The following is a 19,015-nucleotide window of genomic DNA, read 5'->3' as shown; positions in this document are numbered from 1 at the left end:
AACATCAAAACTCCATCCATCCATCATCCATCCATCATCCATCCATCATCCATCCATCATTCAATTAGCCAACCATCCATAATCCAACCATCACCAATCATCCATCTATCATCATCATCCATCCAACATCCATCCATCATTCAATTAGCCAACCATCCATAATCCAACCATCACCAATCATCCATCTATCATCATCATCCATCCAACATCCATCCATCCATCCTCAAATCATCCATCCACTCACCGTAAACTTTGACTTTTTTTCCAGTAAATGTACGACTTTGTACAAATTTATTTTTTACATTTTTTTAAATGTGTGACCTTTATTTGTAAAAGTACGACTTTGGTAAACTTACGACTTTTTGCTTTTATCTCGTAAATGTATGACTTTTTTTCTCACAAATGTACAATTTTATCCTCAGAAATGAATGTCCTTTTTCTTGTAAATCCGATTGGGCAAACAAAAGCATCTCCCGTCCACGTGCACGTCAAGATATCCGGTTGGCAGGGTCGATGACGTCATTGTTATTGTTGACAACCCTCATTCAGTCATGTTCAATAAATAGCGCTCATTTCGTGTCTCTCAGCTCGGACGCCGAGTAACTAAACAAGTAAATATACTTTCTATAAGGACGTGAGAGGCCGACTAACCTGCTCTGCCTGGCCTGACTCCACCGGAGGCTGGAAAACGGCGTCCTGGTTCACCTGGTCGCCATTTCTCCTCTTCCGTTGGACAAAGTTCCTCCTCGCGTTCTTATATCCTTCTTTCTTACACTCCAAATACTTCCTTCATGGTTGGCCGAGTACTTGATAATATCCACTCCCTGATAAAATATGTACTAAATAAAGAACAACCGCAGTAAGAACCGTTTAAAGGAACTATCTTATAGCAAGCGATTCACCTTTTCCATTTCCGGTAGACAAGACAGAGATCGTGCATTCTAAGCATTACTGCCCCCTCCGGTGAGGATGTGTCATTACACCATCTAGCTCTAAAGTGTAGTGAATGTCGCCCCCTCCGGTGAGAATGTGTCATTACACCCTCATGAGCTTTCATGAGATTCTGGCTTTGAAAAACAACATTTCTTCTTCCATATTTGAGTATTTCAACTTTATGCTGGTAAAATATGACTTATAACTGTCAATACTTTATACTTTTTCCTTTTTCAGCTAATTCAAATGTAAATGTTCTTGTCGTCTAAGAGAGGAAACCTCGCCAGAGAACACAGTTGAAGTACAACTTTATTAATACTGGAATCATCACAGTGCGTTTTGTTACATCAGCGAGTGACTAAAAGTTAACCCAAGGAAATAAAAGTCTGATTTTTACAACAACAACCAAAAGAAGGAAGACAGGAAAATAATTTGTCAAGAGATTTGCAGAGGCGACTGAACTTTTTTGTTTTTTTTATACTTCACAAGAAATGAAGAGGAAGAGGAGGAGGAGGAGGACGAAGAAGACAGCCTTCAAAGACCAGCGACACCTGCTGGAGGACAACATCCGATGCGTGACATGCTGGACCGGCCCATCAAACACAATCTGGGGGTCCGGCGTCAGCGACCTCTGACCTCATGGTAATGGAGAGAAACATCTCCGATACGCCGTAAAAGTCTTCCTGGAAGAACGGAAGCCATAAAAGATCTTCACTGTGAAAAGTTTAGAGACGCTTTCCCATCCTGATCAATGAGAGAGTGTCCCAATACTTGTGTCATATTTAAGGTCAAAGATATGAAATGAAACAAATGAAGATTATTAAAAGCCGAGCTTTTTGTTTCTCTGTTTTCTATTGTGCTTCTGTTTTATTCCTTTTGCTTTTATTCCACTTCCGGATGGCAAATTAAGTCTTTTCCAATTCAATGAAAACCACTCAGGAGGTGCAGAGCAGCAAAAAAAGGTCATGGAGGGCCACGGGGTGTACGTTATTGCTGTCATCAATCAATCAATCAATCAATCAGTTGCAAATAAGCCAAAGTGTTGATGAAGCCTTGGAAGGATGAGGCCTACAAAGATGATATGAAGTATTTCAGAGTGCAACACGCATGCCTGCACGCGTGTACGTTCCTAATAAGAAGACTTCCTGTTAGTGCAGTGGCAGCTTCTACACACACACACACACACACACACACACACACACACACACACACACACACACACACACCAGAGATACACAACACACATTAATAGGAAACCACCCCCCAACGCTGGATGAAAAGAAGGTGGAAATGTGCGACTATGTGAGGCGTTACTTCATGGAAAACCACAACATGGGTTCTGGTGGTTCCTCCAGAACCTTGAAGAGATCCTTCCAGGCGGTTTGTGTCTTCATTTTTATTTGTATGCTACACCGACCAAATGTTTTGATACACTTCCTCCCTGAATAACATGGAAAGTGTCCCAAGACCTTTGCAGATGTTTGAGACATGTTCCTACTTAATAGCAGGAGAAGCAGGAGAACGTGTCAAAGTGTCTCAAAACCTTTGGAGACGGTTTGGACCAAAAGTGTTGACTTCCTCATTTAGGAACATGAGAAAGTGTGTCAAACCTTTATAGACAATTTAGATCCCAAGTTTTGAGACAGTTTCTTAGTGAATAACATGAAAACTGTCTAAAAACTTTTGGAGACAGTTTTGGTCAAATGTTTTGAGTCAAGTTCTCATGTTATTCAGTGAGCAAGTGTCTCAAAACTTTTAGAAACGATTATAATCAAAAAATGTTGATACACTTTGAGACGCTAACTCACTGAATAACACGAGGACGTGTCCTAAAACCTTTAGTGGTGAGGGACACATGGGGTCTACTGAAAGGACCTCTTCAGGCTCACGTGTGAAGTTCTAGCAGGTTCTGATGGCCGGTTCTGCCTTCAAGGAACCCAAACTGATGACTCAGCATCAAGACCGCCTTCTGAGGACGGAACCAGCAACCTTGGCCACCTGCTGCACCTGAGCCAGGATGACATCATGTGGGCGGAGTTAAGCAGCATGTCGCCACGGAAACTGTCTCCAAAGTAAATCTACAAAACCACGCCCCCTGCTGGACACTTCACAGACTTGATGTCAATAAATAAAAATGTCTGGACCTTGTAACGGACGTACGACGTCCTTACGGAGCACACGGCAGGAAAAACAAAGACAAATCAACCAAAAAAAAAATCACAGACGTCCTCATCATGTCTCCATCCCGTCTTCGTAACGTCTCCATCATGTCCTCGTAACATCTCCATCATCATATCCTTGTAACGTCTCCATCATGTCCTTGTAACGTCGCCCTCTTGTCCTTGTAACATCGCCATCCTGTCCTCATAACGTCACCATCCTGTCCTTGTAACGTCTCCATCATGTCCTTGTACCGTCTCCATCCTGTCCTTGTAACGTCACCATCCTGTCCTTGTAACATCTCCATCCTGTCCTTGTACCGTCTCCATCCTGTCCTTGTAACGTCACCATCCTGTCCTTGTAATGTCTCCATCCTGTCCTTGTAACGTCCCCAGCCTGTCCTTGTAACATCTCCATCCTGTCCTTGTACCGTCACCATCCTGTCCTTGTACCGTCTCCATCCTGTCCTTGTAACGTCACCATCCTGTCCTTGTAATGTCTCCATCCTGTCCTTGTAACGTCCCCAGCCTGTCCTTGTAACATCGCCATCCTGTCCTCGTAATGTCTCCATCCTGTCCTTGTAACGTCCCCAGCCTGTCCTTGTAACATCGCCATCCTGTCCTCATAACGTCACCATCCTGTCCTTGTAACGTCTCCATCCCGTCCTCGTAACGTCCCCATCCTGGTGTCCATCATGTCTTGCTAGTCCTGAGCTGTGTGTGTATTTTTGACTAAAAGTTACATTCAGACGTAAATAAATGCTAATTTAAATGCTTCTTCCCAGATCCCAAACTTCCAGTCCATCACTGAAGCCTCGGACGACGCCACCTTCCCAACGCGCGTCCTTGTCCACCGTGCTAACCACGCCGTTGCTAGTTGTCCTAGCATCCCCGCTTGGCCAAGGTTGACTTCCTAAAAGAAGCGTAACGTTCATGTCGCCGTTTATGAACGCCAACGTGATGAACATCCATCATCTTCTCACGTCTTAGAAGAGATGCAGACATGTCGCTTTCTGGCTCGGACAGACTTTCCTTCAACGTCCTCCAGATTCATCCTCATCACTTCCTCTCATCTTCATCACTCGGCCTCCTCATCCTCCAACTGCGTCAAAAGTGCTTCTTCATCCCAACGTTCTCTCCATCCCAGCAAGAAAATAAAACACTTATTGCTGCCTTTCTCACTCTTCTTCTCAGCGTTCCTACAAAATATATATTATGTATGTATATTCATATGTACTAGTATATATATATTCATGTAGGTGTGTGTATGAAGGTATCTGGACGCTTCCCTCACGGCGGCCAACAAGGAGAACGACGTCAACAAGGAGAACGAGAAGAAAGAACACGACGCACAAGAGAAGAAGCCTCATTGGCTCACAGGCTGGCCTGCAGCGGAGCCCCACCCGCACGCACGCACGCACGCACGCACGCACCGAGAGTCAGCGGCACGGTTCAATGCCGACACGCAGGCCGACCCGCTGAGGGCGCCGTACGCGTCAGCTCCCCACGCCGCCTACCCGAAGATTCAGTTCAACGTTGAAATCCAGCAGGTCATGTGACACTTTAACCCCGCCCCTTCCCCCCCACTCCCCGCACAGGCCCCTCCCCTTTCTCTCCATCCCGGTGTTCCCTGCCCCCCATGTCGTTAGAGAAGATGCTAGAAGGTCCCGTGTGGAGTCCAGAAGAGAAGCATGCGTCCGACACACACTAATGGCGGCCGCTAGGAGTTAGCATGTTAATATTAGATATGGTGGACCCTAATGGCGTCTTCTTCTTTTCATTTGAGTTATATGAGAGAATTCCCCTACGTGGTTAAGTTCCCAGGCCACCCGGCGACCCTCCCCCTTCCCGACGGGACTCCGATCACAAGATGCGCGGCGCCGATCGGTCGTTGGAAACGGTCTTGCGGAGCCGGACGCCTCGCCGGATGGTGGTCAGCATGTCACCAGATGAGTCCTCCGCCCCCTCCGCCCCCGTGGCGGCATCGTCGAAGCCGGCGGATGCGGGGGCGGGGTCATCCGGGAGGGCGGGGAAAGGGAACTGGCCCTCGCCGAGGGCGTGGGCGCTGGCGACCAACTCGCCGATCTTCTCCACGAGGCTGTGCCGGTTGGCCGCGATCATCTTCTCCTCCTCGGACCCGCCCCCCAAGCTCACGCCGTGCTGCTGGGCGTAGACCTCCAGCGCCGCCCCGGACCCCCAGGCGGTGTTGGGCAGGCTGAGGCGCTTGGGCGAGGCCTTCACGTAGTCAAGCACGCCCTGTGCGTCGTCAGCGCCTGTGAAGAAGACGCACTCCTCGCTGCCCACGCGCACCGGAACGCCGCCCACGTAGGCGCCCGCCCCGGGGGAGTGGGAGTCCCCGGGAATGGTGGGGGTCTTGACAGGCACAATGGGAGGCCGGATGGGAATGGGGCCGGCGCTGGACAAGGTGCGCCTCACGCCCGGTTTAGTGGACGGGGTTCTACGAATGGTGGCGGTTCCCGGAGTCCCTGATCCGCCTCCCCCGGCTGCGGGCTGCCCGGCTATCATGTGACCTCCCGAACTGAGGACCCCGCTGGGCAGACCGGCCGTGCTGGCGGGCCTCTTGGTCTGGATCATACGACGGTAATTCTGGGCGATGTTGGAGTGACGAGGAATAGTGGAGGACTTGTCGAAGTCCGACTGACCGTCTGGACCTTCAGCATCTCCGTTGACCGAGTAGCAGTCGTAATCGGAACCTGAGTGGGAAAAGCGGGACTCGGGATTAGACTGGAATGCAGACCGGGCCCCAAGGACAAAGCGACCCACCTTGAGAAGGGATGGTGTCCTCCGAGCAGGACGGGGTGGTGGTCTCTGTGCTGTACCCGCTGGAGTACTGCAGCGAGTCCCTGCTGCTCTTCTGCTGCTCCGTGCTCAGACCTCGGGTCAGGACCATGGCCAGGTCGCTGGCTGCTGGAGACGCCTCGTCTCCGTACTGCAGACAAGACAGGCTGTGTTCTCATGGACTCTTTCCTCGTGGACCCCCTCTGATCCGCCCCCCGCCCCATCAACCCACTTTGCCACACGGCTAAGGCTAACTGGATGAACGCTCATATGCCCTCTGCAGGCTTCACTACACATCTTAAACTAAAGCTGATTGTCCTCACCATCAAATCGGCTAACCTAGCATGATGCTAGCCCCGGCGCTACCTTGGCAGTGATGGCGGCTGAGGACATCCTGGGTCTTTGGCCGTCGTCGGCGTGCGAGGGGCCGGCGTAGCCCTGAGCGCTGGGCGAGCCCTCGTTGAGTGGCGCTTCCTTCCTCCTCTGAACGACGGTGGCGGGGGCGGTGGCGGCGGCGGGCTGCTCGTAGGAAGCTGCTTTGGACCAGTCCTGAAGAGGCGAGGGAGTTAATAACCAGGAAGTGGCCTGATAAAGGGGCGTGTCAAAGGCAGACTTGTCTATCCAGCAGTTTGACGCTCGGGGGGGGGGGGCGTGGCCTGCATTTTGGAGCGTAGCGTGTGATTCGTTCAGGCTGAGACGCCCCTCCACGGTCCCCAGATTGTAAAAGTCAGCAGCGACACGAAGAAGACGGCATGGGGGCGGAGCCAAACGGATGAAAATGATGCAGTAATTAAAGCCTGCGTGAATGAATGAATGACAAGCCAGGCAACGCAAGCCGATGGGGAACAAACCTTCCAGGTAGGAACCTTGGATGTGGGAGAGGAGGAGCCGGACCCGGGGGGGCGGTAATAGGGTGGGGACGCAGTAACGGGAAGAATGACAGAGTGAGGCCGGGGGGAGCCTGAGTGAGAGAGAGCGGGGCGGAAGGTAGCGAAGGACGAGCCAAACTGCGGGACGAGAGACAAGGTCACATGATCATCATCAGAGCGGGGGGGGGGCTGGGTAGAACAGCACAGCAGGTTAGCAAGATGACCACACAGCCAAAGATGCTTTCATGCGGCGTGATGAAGCAAAGTAGAAGGAGGATGCTACTTTGTGTTAGCATGGCATGACTGCTACCTCACAGTACCTCGAATCAATGTATCAGTACTTCTGATCAATGTATTTGTACGTCCAATCACTGTATCAGTACCTCTAATCAATGTAAATACAAATACAATTTAAACCAAGATGAATTCAATAAAATGTCAAATATAATCCATATTTATTTGTGGAAAATAAAGACATAAATACTTGCCCTCTCTGCTAAACGCCTCACCACTAATAATTTACTGTAGTACTGTCCATCATCTTTATGAAATATTCATCAATTATATTTGTATTATATAGTATATCACATATATGATAATATAATATATAATGAATAACACGATATTGTAATGTGAAATATATGATATAAATACAATTGATATTATTTATCCAATAAAATAGGACATAAAAAGTGTAAGAAATACACCCATCATTGGGGGGGGGGGGGGGGGGGTGGGCTGTCCCTCTGTGACAGTGAAGTACTCACGGCGGTGGGCGAGCTGCATTCGCTGACCGACTGACACGTCTCCGAGGCCTCCGATGACGCCGAGCTGGACGACTTCTGCCGGCCGAAAGACAAAAGCGGTGAAGAGGAGGAAGGCGGGCGACGCCAGGGGGCGACGCCAGGGGGGCGACGGTGGCGGCCCTCGGCTTCCCTACCTGGCTGGTGAGGTCAGAGGGCATGGGCGAGGGCGGCTTGGAGTAGATGTTGGCGTCCTGGGACACGAAGCCCGAGTCGTGGGACGAGACGCTGCTGAGGCGGTGGGCGGCGATGCCTCCCGCTGGCGGGGGCTGGCACGGCAGGCTGCTGCGGTAGCGATAGGAGGAGGAGGAGGAGGTGGGTGAGTGGGGCAGCGAGCCGCCGCCGCCACCGCCCCCGCCGCCGCCCCCCGATGAGCGGGAGGCGCTACTGTGGGCGCTGTTGACGCTGCTGTGAGGGGGGGGGCAGGCGTGATGCGGGGGTCGTGATGGTGATGATTGGATGGTCCGCGGCGTGGAGGTCACCGACAGGCCGCCCGTCAAATGGTTACGTTTAGAGAGAAGAACATGGCGGAAAGAGGGCGCACACACACACATACACACAAGATACACACAAGATACACACGGGATGGGGTGGGGGTGGGGGGGGGGGGGGCAAGGGGAGAGTGTAAGATCATGAGCATCAAGGTTACACACGTACACACTAATACACGCTGACACACACTGGATTGTGTACTTTGAGGCACGCATACACACTACAAGACAAAGATACACACCGGAAGGACACACACGTCGACAAACTGCTCCTCTTTCATCTAAACACCTTGGAGATCCGTCAGCGTCCATCATCGTTATGGACGTGGAGGTCCAAGCGTCACCGTAACGTGTGTGTGTGTACATGTGTGTGTACATGTGTGTGTACCTGCACATGCTGCTCTTGCGTGAGCTGGAGCTGCTGGGGGACGAGGGCGGAGTCTGGTAGGACCAACTGTAGTCCGACCCCTTCAGATCCTTGATCACCTGAAGTCACATGACACATCCATCCTCAGTGTGTGTGTGTGTGTGGTGCTGACGTGTGCGCGTGCTAACATGTGTGTGTGTGTGACCTGTTCACTAGCGGCGGGTAGTTTGTGAGGGTCAGAGGTCAGCACGGTGAGGTCATCGATGATGGCCTGGAGGTGTGTGATCTCTCCCAGCATCGCGATCTCTCCGTTCTGGCCAAAAGACAAAGACGGAGGGACGGCGGCTGGTTAGCTTCCAAGCTCGCCGTGCCAACGTAGGCTCCGCCCCCTCTGCCTACCACCACGGGCTGAAGGAAGCCGATGAAGGTGCAGAAGCGACCCCTCTCCTCCACCAGGGCGCGGCGCACCGCCTGCTTCTCCGTCTCCTCCATCAGCAGGCACATGTCCGTCACGTCCTGCATGGCGCTGTCCAGCTGGGGCTGCAGGTCGCCCCGCCCTGACGCACAAACACACGCGTGGGTACTACGGTATACGTCTGGCCACGGGGGGGCAGCACAGCGCTAGCATGTCAATCCGTGCTACTCCAATGTGGGTCAGGAAGTCAAACAGGAAGTCAAATTCACCAATATTATCTTCCTCCTGACAAATAAAAAAAATTGTATCAATTTGTTTCTATTTATTCTTATTATTTTCAAACTTTTTATACCAATTTTTTTTACACTTTAAATTAATTTTATGTAAAAAAAACATTAATTTACACTATAGAAAATAAACTGTACATAAATATTGGTGGCAAAACAATAAAACATTGACTACAAGAAATGATAATAATAATAACATAATAAAAATAAAGCCTTGACTTAAATGAAAGTGAATGAGCTTGTTAACATGGAGCCTAGCTAGCTCTCTGGTCTGGCGGGAAGGAGCGCATGCGGGATCGGGACGGGCGGGTTTGGACTACACGCTAAGATGGAGACGCCCGGTCAATGCATGATGATGTCGTCACGTCTCAGACCGGACACGCCCACACTTACCCTGCATCTCTATTGGCGGCGGCAGCCAGCAGAGGGGGAGGGGGGGGGGTGTGGGGGGAGAACGGGGCAAAGTGAGGTTAGAAAGAAGCATAAAGGTCACGTGATCCACGTACGTTTCATTGACTTTATTATCCTCCGTCTGCTTTGCATGACTCATGACTTACTTTCTGCCTGGCAACCGAACCGATGAAAACACCACTATGATTGGCTGAGGAATTCATGTGCGGGGCCTGCCTGTGGCCACCAGATGGCGCAAAAACCTCACATCCATAATTCCAACACTTCATGACGTCACGTCTTTATGCTAATCAGAATAATCAGAATAACGAATGAACGCTTTAAAATATGCAAATACTGCTAAATACCACAACTCAAACACTGTGAAATCATCAAATAACGCCTTCAACAACAACAATAGTAATAATAATAATAATAATGATGATTTTATGGTGTTTAATAATCTAGTATTACAAATAAAATAAATAACAGCAATGAAATAAAACAATAATTATAATAAAATAATAAATACATACAATAATTATTCAAATAATGTTAATAATAAACAATTAAATATATGAATTATAGTCCTGTGATTGGGATAGGCTCCAGCATACGCACCACCCTCGTGAGGATAAGCGGTAGAAAATGAATGAATTAATTATAGTAATAATAAAATGTATAATTCCTCATTCTTTTCTACTTTTAAAAACGTATAAAAAATGGCGTGGATGAAGATGAACGCTCTCTCACCTTTACGAGCTTTCTTCTGGAGCTTCATGGTGTCCGACGACTTCTTCTTGATCTCGTGCCGTGACCGCTTGTATTCTTGAGCAGGACCAGAGAGAGAGAGAGAGAGCGAGGGTGAGCGACGGAAGGCGGACAAAGTGACACTTGCGTCTGGGCGCCGCCGCCACCTTTGGCGTGGTCCTTGTCCAGCTGGTTGGCCGTCTTCTTCCAGTCCTCGATCTTGTCCTGCAGGGGAGCGATGAGGCTCTCCATCAAAGCGCTGCGAAGGAAGATGAAAAATCACTCATGGTGCGTTCAAGGACCGCCGGACAAAGTTTGAAGAAAATATATTTTGCTACTTGTCTTTTTGTGTTAAATAAAAATACATGAAATACATGAAAAAGGGAAAAGGCAAGACAGGAAGTAGCGAGGCGTACTTGGTGAACTGTCGGAGTTTGGCCTCGATGCTGCGATGCCTCATGCACATCCTGGTCAGCGCTGAGCCGATGTCTCTGGTTGCCCCTGGAAACGCAAACACGTGCTTTACCTGCTGAGACCTTCTGTCGCCGTAGCAACAGCCCATCATCTCCCACAGAGGCTTCGCTACACATCTTAAAATAAAGACATGGAAGCTAGTTTGATGACGCTAAGCTAGCGTCATGTTGACATGGAATGTTAGCACGTTAGCTCCCGTCCAAACCAAGCTCCGTCTTCCACGTGAGTGTGACCGCCAGTGTAAACACACGGGTCTATTTCGGACCCGACACGGAAGAAGTCAACCCCCCACCGCGTTTGAGCGAGCGATTTCCCCAAACAAGGCGGCGAGAGAGCGTCACGGCTGACAGGGACGTGTACACACTGGAACCTTTGTGATTTAGGAAGGATTTCCTGGATCTTGGCGGCTTCCCAGAGTTGACACGCAGGCCACAGGGAGGAGCTGAAGGCGAACCACAAGATGGAGGCCACAAGATTCATTCTCTAGCGTCAAACATGCTAGCCTGTCATCATAACGCCGCTTCTTAGCACACCTCATACTCAATAAGAACACGTAGCAAGAGGGATCAGTATGTTCTCATTTCATTTTGCAAATAAATACTACAAATAAATACACAAACTAATAAAAATATTATAATAATTCTAAAAATACAATTTAGGGTGGAATCTGAGTGTTTTTATTTAAATTTAAATTGTAAAATTTAATATAATAAAAAATGAATAAATGTAAATAAATTGAAAAACTGTCAAAATATTTTCAATGACTTGTTTTTGGAATCATAATACACACATAGTAAATATAAATGCATAACAAATACAATAAAAAATAAAAATAAATGTGGGCAGGATCAGGGTTTATTTGAAATGTTTGAAATTTCCATTATTCCATTTTAATCAATTAATTTATGTATTATTTCTACATTTGAAATGAATATATATATATATATATATATATATATATATATATATATATATATATATATATATATATATATATATATATATATATATATGAAATAAAAAAAAAAATGTAAAAATGGCATTGTGACTCCGCTTCTAAACAACAGCTATACTAAAGAAGAAGAAGATGTAGCGGGAGGGATCAGTGTTTTTATTTTCAATTTGAATTGGTTTCCTAAATTAGCATTTCTACTTTAGATTCCCTTCTAGCAACTTTTTCCCGAAAAAGCAGGTATCGCTCTATTTTGTTTAATACTTTGACAAATGTATTCTTCTTCTACTCGTACCAGCATTAGCAAGTGTTTTTGTGTGAATGTGTAGTTATTTGTTGACGTTTAGAAACATTCATGACAGGGTTTGACCTTGGAACGGACAAATCCTATGCAGCCGTGCAGGTGGCAATGATAAGAATTATTTGTGATAATAATTATGCCATTGATGTATCAGCCACGTCTCACACACACAAACACACACACACACACACACTCTCTCTCTTCTCAGCTCCATTCATATTTAACAAATTCCTCCCTCATGCCTCCTGTTCTACCCGGCAACCGTTCACTAAATGGAGTCACCAACCATCCCACACACACACACGTGCACACGCACGTGCACACACACAAATGCATGCATGCCACTCAGGCCTGTAAAAGTGAGGCATTATTTTGAAAATGTGCAGACAGGAAGTGTCATCCACTCCTAAATCACTACTAGATGATGATGGTGATGATGATGATGATGATGCAAACACAGAACAGGGAGGTGGGTGGTGACGCTCAGCGAAAAGAAAGGAGGACGAGTGGCGAGGAGGAGGAGGAGGAGGAGGAGGAGGAGGAGGAGGAGCGGAAGCGATGGAGGAAGCGTGGAGACGGGAAGGCTTGTCTCACACATTTTAATGAGCTCAAACAACCATGGGACTCAAACTACTGCCAAGTGTGTGTGTTTGTGTGTGTGTGTGTGTGTGTGTATGTGTATGTGTGTGTGTGCTTTTGATCTCTGCATTTATGATGCTCCTCTTCCTGTTTGCCTCCCATTAAGATGCCTTTCCAACGCAGCAGGAGATCAACAACAAGATGAGGAGCACCTCCTTAACGCACACACCTCCCACATCTGGAATACACACCCTGACTGTGTGTGTGTGTGTGTGTGTGTTCCAGTCAGCCTTCATCAGGACTGCCATGCAATTCCAAGCATTTAGTAGAAAAGTGTCCTAACTTCTTACTCTAGTGGGGGGTCACGCTTTTTTAAAATAATATTTATTATTACTATTATTATGATATTATTACTTTTTTGCTATTTCAGTTTTCTTCTTGTAAATTTTCTTCCAATAATTGGACTTTATTCTCATAATATTTTTCATTTTCCCCCAACTTAATTTCCAAAAATTACAACTTTATTTTGTTTTGTTTCATTCTCATATTACAATGTTTTTTCCTCATAATATTAGAATTTTTTTTCATAAATTTGGGACTTAGAATACAAGTTTTTTCCTCTAAAAGTGTTATTCCTGCTCCATGATGACCTAACAATAAACGTCCAGGTGGAGACACACTGCAGACGGCATTGGCGTTGCCATGGCGACATACGACCTCTTTCATGACTCGCATCTTGTGAGCATCACAGGAAGGATGGCGGTGGAACGTTTCAAGCTTTGTCACCAGGAACGCTCTCCGGTCATCGGGATGCAGCGTTCCCACGGCAACCGTGATCCATCATCTTGCAGGGGGATTACGTCACAGTCTGCGTCTGGCTTTGGCCGCACAGGTTTGTCGTTTTCACCTGGAGGACGGTCAGGTGGTTGGGGGGGGGCTTCTGTTTGTGTGGTCTTTGTTTTCACGTCCAAAAAGGCCAAAGCTGCTCGCCATTTTAAAAATATTTTTGTAAAATAATGAAGTAGTATTTATTCATTATTACTTTTTAAATAGGTATATTTTATTTTTTTTTAAAATATAATAAATATGTTTCAATCCTTTAAAATATATACATGATGTTAATAATAAATACACAATAATATTTGACATTTTTTGACAATTTTTTTGTCTAATTAAAAAATATTCTTATTGTGTTGGAAGGGACTAGCTTGCGTGGCAGGAGAGTGAAGGCGAGCAGGAAGGAGGGACGAAGCACCGAGCAGGTAAGGCCTGCGTCGCCATGGTTACAGCCGTGTCCTGTGTGCGTGACACAGCAACAATAAGAGGAGACAAAGGAGGCGGGTGCCCATGATGATGATGATGATGAGGAGGAGGCAGCGAGACTGCGGCGCCGGCGTGAGGATGAAGAGGATGAAGAGGAATTATTCATGAGGAGCATCCCAGACGGCCAACGCGAGAGAGATGCTCGTTGGGGTCGCTGGTATCTCTGCCAAGGCCCCAAAACTACAACACAAAGGATTTGTGCCGACAACCCAGCCAATTCTACACTTTTTAGTCTTGTTTGTTTCTTTCGGGTTTTTTTCGGAGTCGCCGCAGTGGATTTTTGGCTTGAGTCCTTTATATTCCGGATGCCCTTCCTGGTGAATTTCAGTCAATTTTATTTTATTTTATTTTTTTATTTCTATTATTTTTAAGATCTTAAAGAAATATATTTTTATTTATCTTTTATCATTTTATTTAAATCAATATTTTTTTCATTTGTATTTAAAGGGATTTTCATTTCTATTTAGTTTTTTATACTGTGATAAAAATACATAAAATAAAAAAGCTGCAAAAAATAAAAGATGGCCGCCCGCGTGGAAGCAAAGGACGGCGTCAGTCTTTCCACTTCCAGAGTTCATGCTAACATTGGCGTGTCACCCCGTGATAGCATCAAACCCTTCATCTCGCCGCAATCAGCCAATCAGCTGCCGCCTTAGTGGCGTATTGGCGATAAGACTTATGGTGTTTACACGTTAGCGTACATAGACATAGCGCTACGTGCTTTAGGAAGCACTGATGTGTGTAGCTTTCATGCTAACAAGCAGTGTCCAAGGTGCGCTATATACTGTACTTGTACATTGTGTACTTTATACAGTGTGTACTTTATACACTGTACTTATACACTGTGTACTTTATACCCAGTAAACCCTCGGCCACGGTCATAGATGCCACATACTGTATCACGTATGACAAAAGCATGGACGCATCACATGATGCCACAAGGTGCAGGTGACCATCGCCACGGCGCTCATGACGCCTCATGACGCCTCATGACCAGCGTGAGGCGCTGCCGGGCCGGGCCGTGCTGACTCATGCACTGCAGTGGTCTAAATATAGCATTGTGGGTAATGTAGTCCCCTCCCCCAGCGACGCCACGCTGCTTCGCGGCTTCAACGGAAGACGTCAACATTTCCAGGAGTCCCACACTGGGGAGGGAAGGAGGCTTGGCGAGGCTGGTGCTGTCGCCACGGCAACACAGCCCGTGGGAAAGCTGGTGAGAGAGAGCACGGGGCCGACGGCGGCGCGAGGAATCTCTGAATGGAGGAGGAAGCGAGCGAGCGCCGCGCAAAGAAACACACCGAGAAGCCTGTTGATTTAGAGTGGGGGGAGGGGGGGGGGCATGGGGGAGGGCGGTCGGGGTGCAGAGTGAGACCCGGGCGCAATCCTCAGCTTTTCATTGGCCCTCGCACAGCATGTTGTCAGTAAAAGGATGGATTATTAATGAGCTAAGGAGTTAGCATGCATTGATAGCTTAGCATCTTTCACACATGCCCCCCCATCATTTTATGTTCCTAGATGAAACATCTGTTTCCCCTCATTCAAACACATTCTAGCGCACCAGAGAAGAAGAAGACGTAGCAGGAGGGAGCAGTGGTGACGTTGTTGCTGTACATATCAACAAATGCTAATTTTAGTATGTAACCTCCTGAACATTTATATAGCCAACACGGCAACACCAGGCTTCACTACACTTCTTAAAATGAAGTTCCGTCAAGTACTGACGTGGAAGCTGTAAAGTTTGATCTTCCATATGTTAACCTCGCGTCATGTTGCTGTTTGCATGTAATGCTAGCACTTTAGCATCACATAGCTATGCCGGTTGGTGTATAATTACACACAAACGTAGCTCATTAGCATGAAAGCTACACACACACACTGATGCACAGCAATGGTCAGCCTCTCGTCTCATTAAACACAAGTTGGCCTTGGAGCAGAAAAACTCACTGAGCTTTCCCATGCTCACTGAACCAGTGTGTGTGTGTGTGTGTGTGTGTGTGTGTGTGTGTGTGCAACAGAGCGCGTCTTGTGTAGCCGACCTCCGGGACAATGCAGGATTGTGACACAAGGAAGTGTCCTTCCAGAGAAGGATGCAGGGAAGGCATGATGGAGAGTTTGATGTTGGGAGGACAGAGCGAGTGGACCCAACAAAGCTTGGAGGGAGGGGGACCGGGGGGGGGGGGGGGGGGGGGAATCTCATGGTCATCGTGTTTTCGTGGCCTTCCAGAACATACAAATAGAAACAACCCCATGGACTATCAAGTTGCAAAGGAATCAGACCACGTTCAGATGCGGATCAATGTCACTGTAGCTAATTCTTAGAGGTCACACCCACGACCCCCCCCCGGGCCTCCATTTTCCCTCCAATGAACACAAAAGCCCTCAGACAAGAAACTCATTTCACCTGAGAATAATTTCAAATTTTCAAATTTGGTAAAATAGCTAAAATGGTATAATGTTAACAGTTAGCATGCTAACTACTGAATGTTCCGCGGCGGTTCTATAGTGTCCCGAAATCATGCCATGTTTATATTTGCATTTTGACTTGAGTAAAATCAGTAACATGCTATCATGCCAACAGTTGGCATGCTAACTGCTAAAAGTTCGGAGGTGGTTCAATCACATCCCAACATCACGCCATGTACATGTATGTATATTCCATAGTGTCCTGACATCATGCCACGTTGGCATGCTAAGTAACAGTCGGCATGCTAAGTAACAGTCGGGATGCTAAGTAACAGTCGGGATGCTAAGTGCTGAAAAAGTGATTCTATAGCGTCCCTACGTCATGCCATGTTAATATTTGCATTTTTGACGTGGATAAAATAGCTACAATGCTAACAGTTAGCATGCTAACTATTGAAAATGCTGAGTTGGTTCTATAGCGTCTCAACATCATGCCGTGTTTATATTTGCATTTTGACTTGAGTAAAAGCCATAAAATGCTCTCATGCTAACAGTTAGCATGCCAACTACTGAAAGGTTGAGGCGGTTCTTTAGCGTCCCAACATCATGCCGTGTTTATATTTGCACTTTGACTTGAGTAAAAGCCATAAAATGCTCTCATGCTAACAGTTAGCATGCCAACTACTGAAAGGTTGAGGCGGTTCTTTAGCGTCCCAACATCATGCCGTGTTTATATTTGCATTTTGACTTGAGTAAAAGCCATAAAATGCTCTCATGCTAACAGTTAGCATGCTAACTATCGATAATGCTGAGGTGGTTCTATAGCGTCCCAACATCATGCCGTGTTTATATTTGCATTTTGACTTGAGTAAAAGCCATAAAATGCTCTCATGCTAACAGTTAGCATGCCAACTACTGAAAGGCTGAGGCGGTTCTTTAGCTTCCCGATGTCATGCGATGTTTACATCAGCATGGAAGCGCCTCCGTGCTCGGCCGGGAAGCGTCAGACATCTTTGGTGAGGGCTCGTCTGCCATGAGGACATCTCCCCTCCGCTCGCAGCACCGCGGCTATTTTTCTCCCATTGCCTCTCGACTTGTTGCCTGGCAACCGCCCTTGCACATGTGACCCTGTGGCATGGGTTGGCTGAGGATAGTCCATGTCACACACACACACACACACACACACACACGCAAAGGATGCGTGCCTCTTTGTGTGCGTGTGTCGCTAGGAACAATCCGCCACTGTCGGCCTGTCATTGGTGCACACGAGTCGTCTGTGGCTCGTTATGTTCGCCAAATCAATCGGCTCTTCTTTCACGCCATCGCTTCGGAAACCACAAACACGGACAAGGCCCCGGATGGGCCGGGGCGGATGTCCCCAGCACACGTTGCTACAACACGGCGGCAACAGAACCAATGTTGTCATGGCGGCGAGGAGCCGACTGCCCAGTCAGCATTACTAGCGCTGATGCGTGGATGGTAAAGGACGACCGCTTTCACACCAACAGCTAACTAGCAAGATGATGACTTCCTGTTTGGTCTTAAAGCGCTTTGAAAGACCACGCCCCTCTTTAACAAGCTCCTCCCCCCGCTGGTAGGCGTATTTCTTTAACATGCCATCAGTGGAGACGCTCTAGTCAGCATTTTCAGGATTAAAGCAGCAATAGGTAACAACAGGCGGGCTGCGGTCCTACCTCTGGTGTTGGTCGCCATGTCTGCAACCTTCTGGAAGGCGTCCAGGAAGGCCACGGCTGCCAGAACCGTGGTCCTACAGAGACCGTGACAGTGCAGAATTAGCATAAAACTTTCCATGCACGGTGAGAAGCACGGGCGGACTCACCTCAGCTGGGAATGGAGCTTCGTGGCCTTGGCGCTGAAGTCCTCCCATACGGGATAGGAGCACTGGGAACACACAAATGGACCACTGTGACCATCACATCTCCCCCCCCCACAAGTCATCTTCATAAACCGATAAACCGTCACCATTAGCTTAGCCGGCATACGCCCACCACTTGATGGAGGACAGCTTGGGGAAAGCAGCAGGCTTCGCTACACATCTTAAAATCAGGCAGCTCCAGACACAAGAACTGCAAGTTTGATCATATTGGTTTTCTTCCGCAAATATGCTAACCTTGTACAATGTTAAAATGTCATGTTAGCACTTTAGCTCACACAGCTATGCTAGCGTTGGAGGGGCAAACCACGAGGCTGAATCCCAAATTGAGAAAACGTCAGCGGTTTTGACGTCGGAGGTTCCAAATGTTTCATCGCAAGCTAGCAAAATTTAGCATCTTCAAAACCCGCTGAGTTGACGACTCATGTGACTTCACGTGATGTCACGTGACGTCTTTAGCAGCAGAGGCATATTTAGCCGTAAATGGCATGAGGCAGGCTTCGCTACACGTCTTAAAAAGTCAGCTACAGACATGGGAACACTGAGCATTGTGCTGCTTTTCAAATGTAATGTTAGCACTTTAGCCTCACGTAGCTATGCTACATAAAGCTAGCTATGCGTTGTGTTCTGTTGTTGTACGTCATATATGACATCTGGAACCGTGTACGTGTCAAAGCGCATACAATGAATGTGATGCTAAAGTGCTAACTCGCGCTGTTGGACACGTTAGCATTTAAGCTAGGTCTTACTAAAAGCTAAATACACTAATGAGCTGATTTAGCATACATACCATAATAATATTTCATGTTTAATCAGCATTAGCATG

At 47.4% G+C, this 19,015-nt stretch overlaps 2 protein-coding genes across 8 annotated transcripts in view; one reads left to right on the top strand and one right to left on the bottom strand.

The window, feature by feature from the left end:
* The window catches only part of LOC131131835 (zinc finger protein OZF-like), a 77,851-nt gene that overhangs the window by 5,522 nt on the left and 53,314 nt on the right, over positions 1–19,015 (top strand). The gene's annotated exons all lie outside the window — the stretch shown is intronic.
* LOC131131825 (protein MTSS 2-like) overlaps positions 1–19,015 on the bottom strand; it is a 41,639-nt gene that overhangs the window by 4,856 nt on the left and 17,768 nt on the right. For 3 of the 7 annotated variants that reach the window (XM_058076755.1, XM_058076752.1, XM_058076754.1), the window contains 12 exons: positions 18,136–18,197; positions 17,990–18,063; positions 10,680–10,764; positions 10,431–10,522; positions 10,267–10,341; positions 8,821–8,978; positions 8,627–8,734; positions 7,701–8,540; positions 7,528–7,602; positions 6,258–6,440; positions 5,877–6,042; positions 652–5,806 (listed from right to left, as the gene is read on the bottom strand). In XM_058076755.1, coding sequence (XP_057932738.1) covers positions 4,956–5,806; positions 5,877–6,042; positions 6,258–6,440; positions 7,528–7,602; positions 7,701–8,540; positions 8,627–8,734; positions 8,821–8,978; positions 10,267–10,341; positions 10,431–10,522; positions 10,680–10,764; positions 17,990–18,063; positions 18,136–18,197 — 2,769 coding nt within the window. In that variant the 3' untranslated portion in view covers positions 652–4,955. Of the gene's footprint in view, positions 1–102; positions 5,807–5,876; positions 6,043–6,257; positions 6,899–7,527; positions 7,603–7,700; positions 8,541–8,626; positions 8,735–8,820; positions 8,979–10,266; positions 10,342–10,430; positions 10,523–10,679; positions 10,765–17,989; positions 18,064–18,135; positions 18,198–19,015 lie in introns of those variants that run through there. The other 4 variants (XM_058076756.1, XM_058076757.1, XM_058076753.1 and 1 more) reach the window with 4 other exon arrangements.

The sequence above is a fragment of the Doryrhamphus excisus genome, chromosome 7, assembly GCF_030265055.1.
Source record: "Doryrhamphus excisus isolate RoL2022-K1 chromosome 7, RoL_Dexc_1.0, whole genome shotgun sequence".
Classification (NCBI taxonomy): Eukaryota; Metazoa; Chordata; class Actinopteri; order Syngnathiformes; family Syngnathidae; genus Doryrhamphus; species Doryrhamphus excisus.
This window is presented reverse-complemented; position numbering and strand designations above follow the sequence as displayed.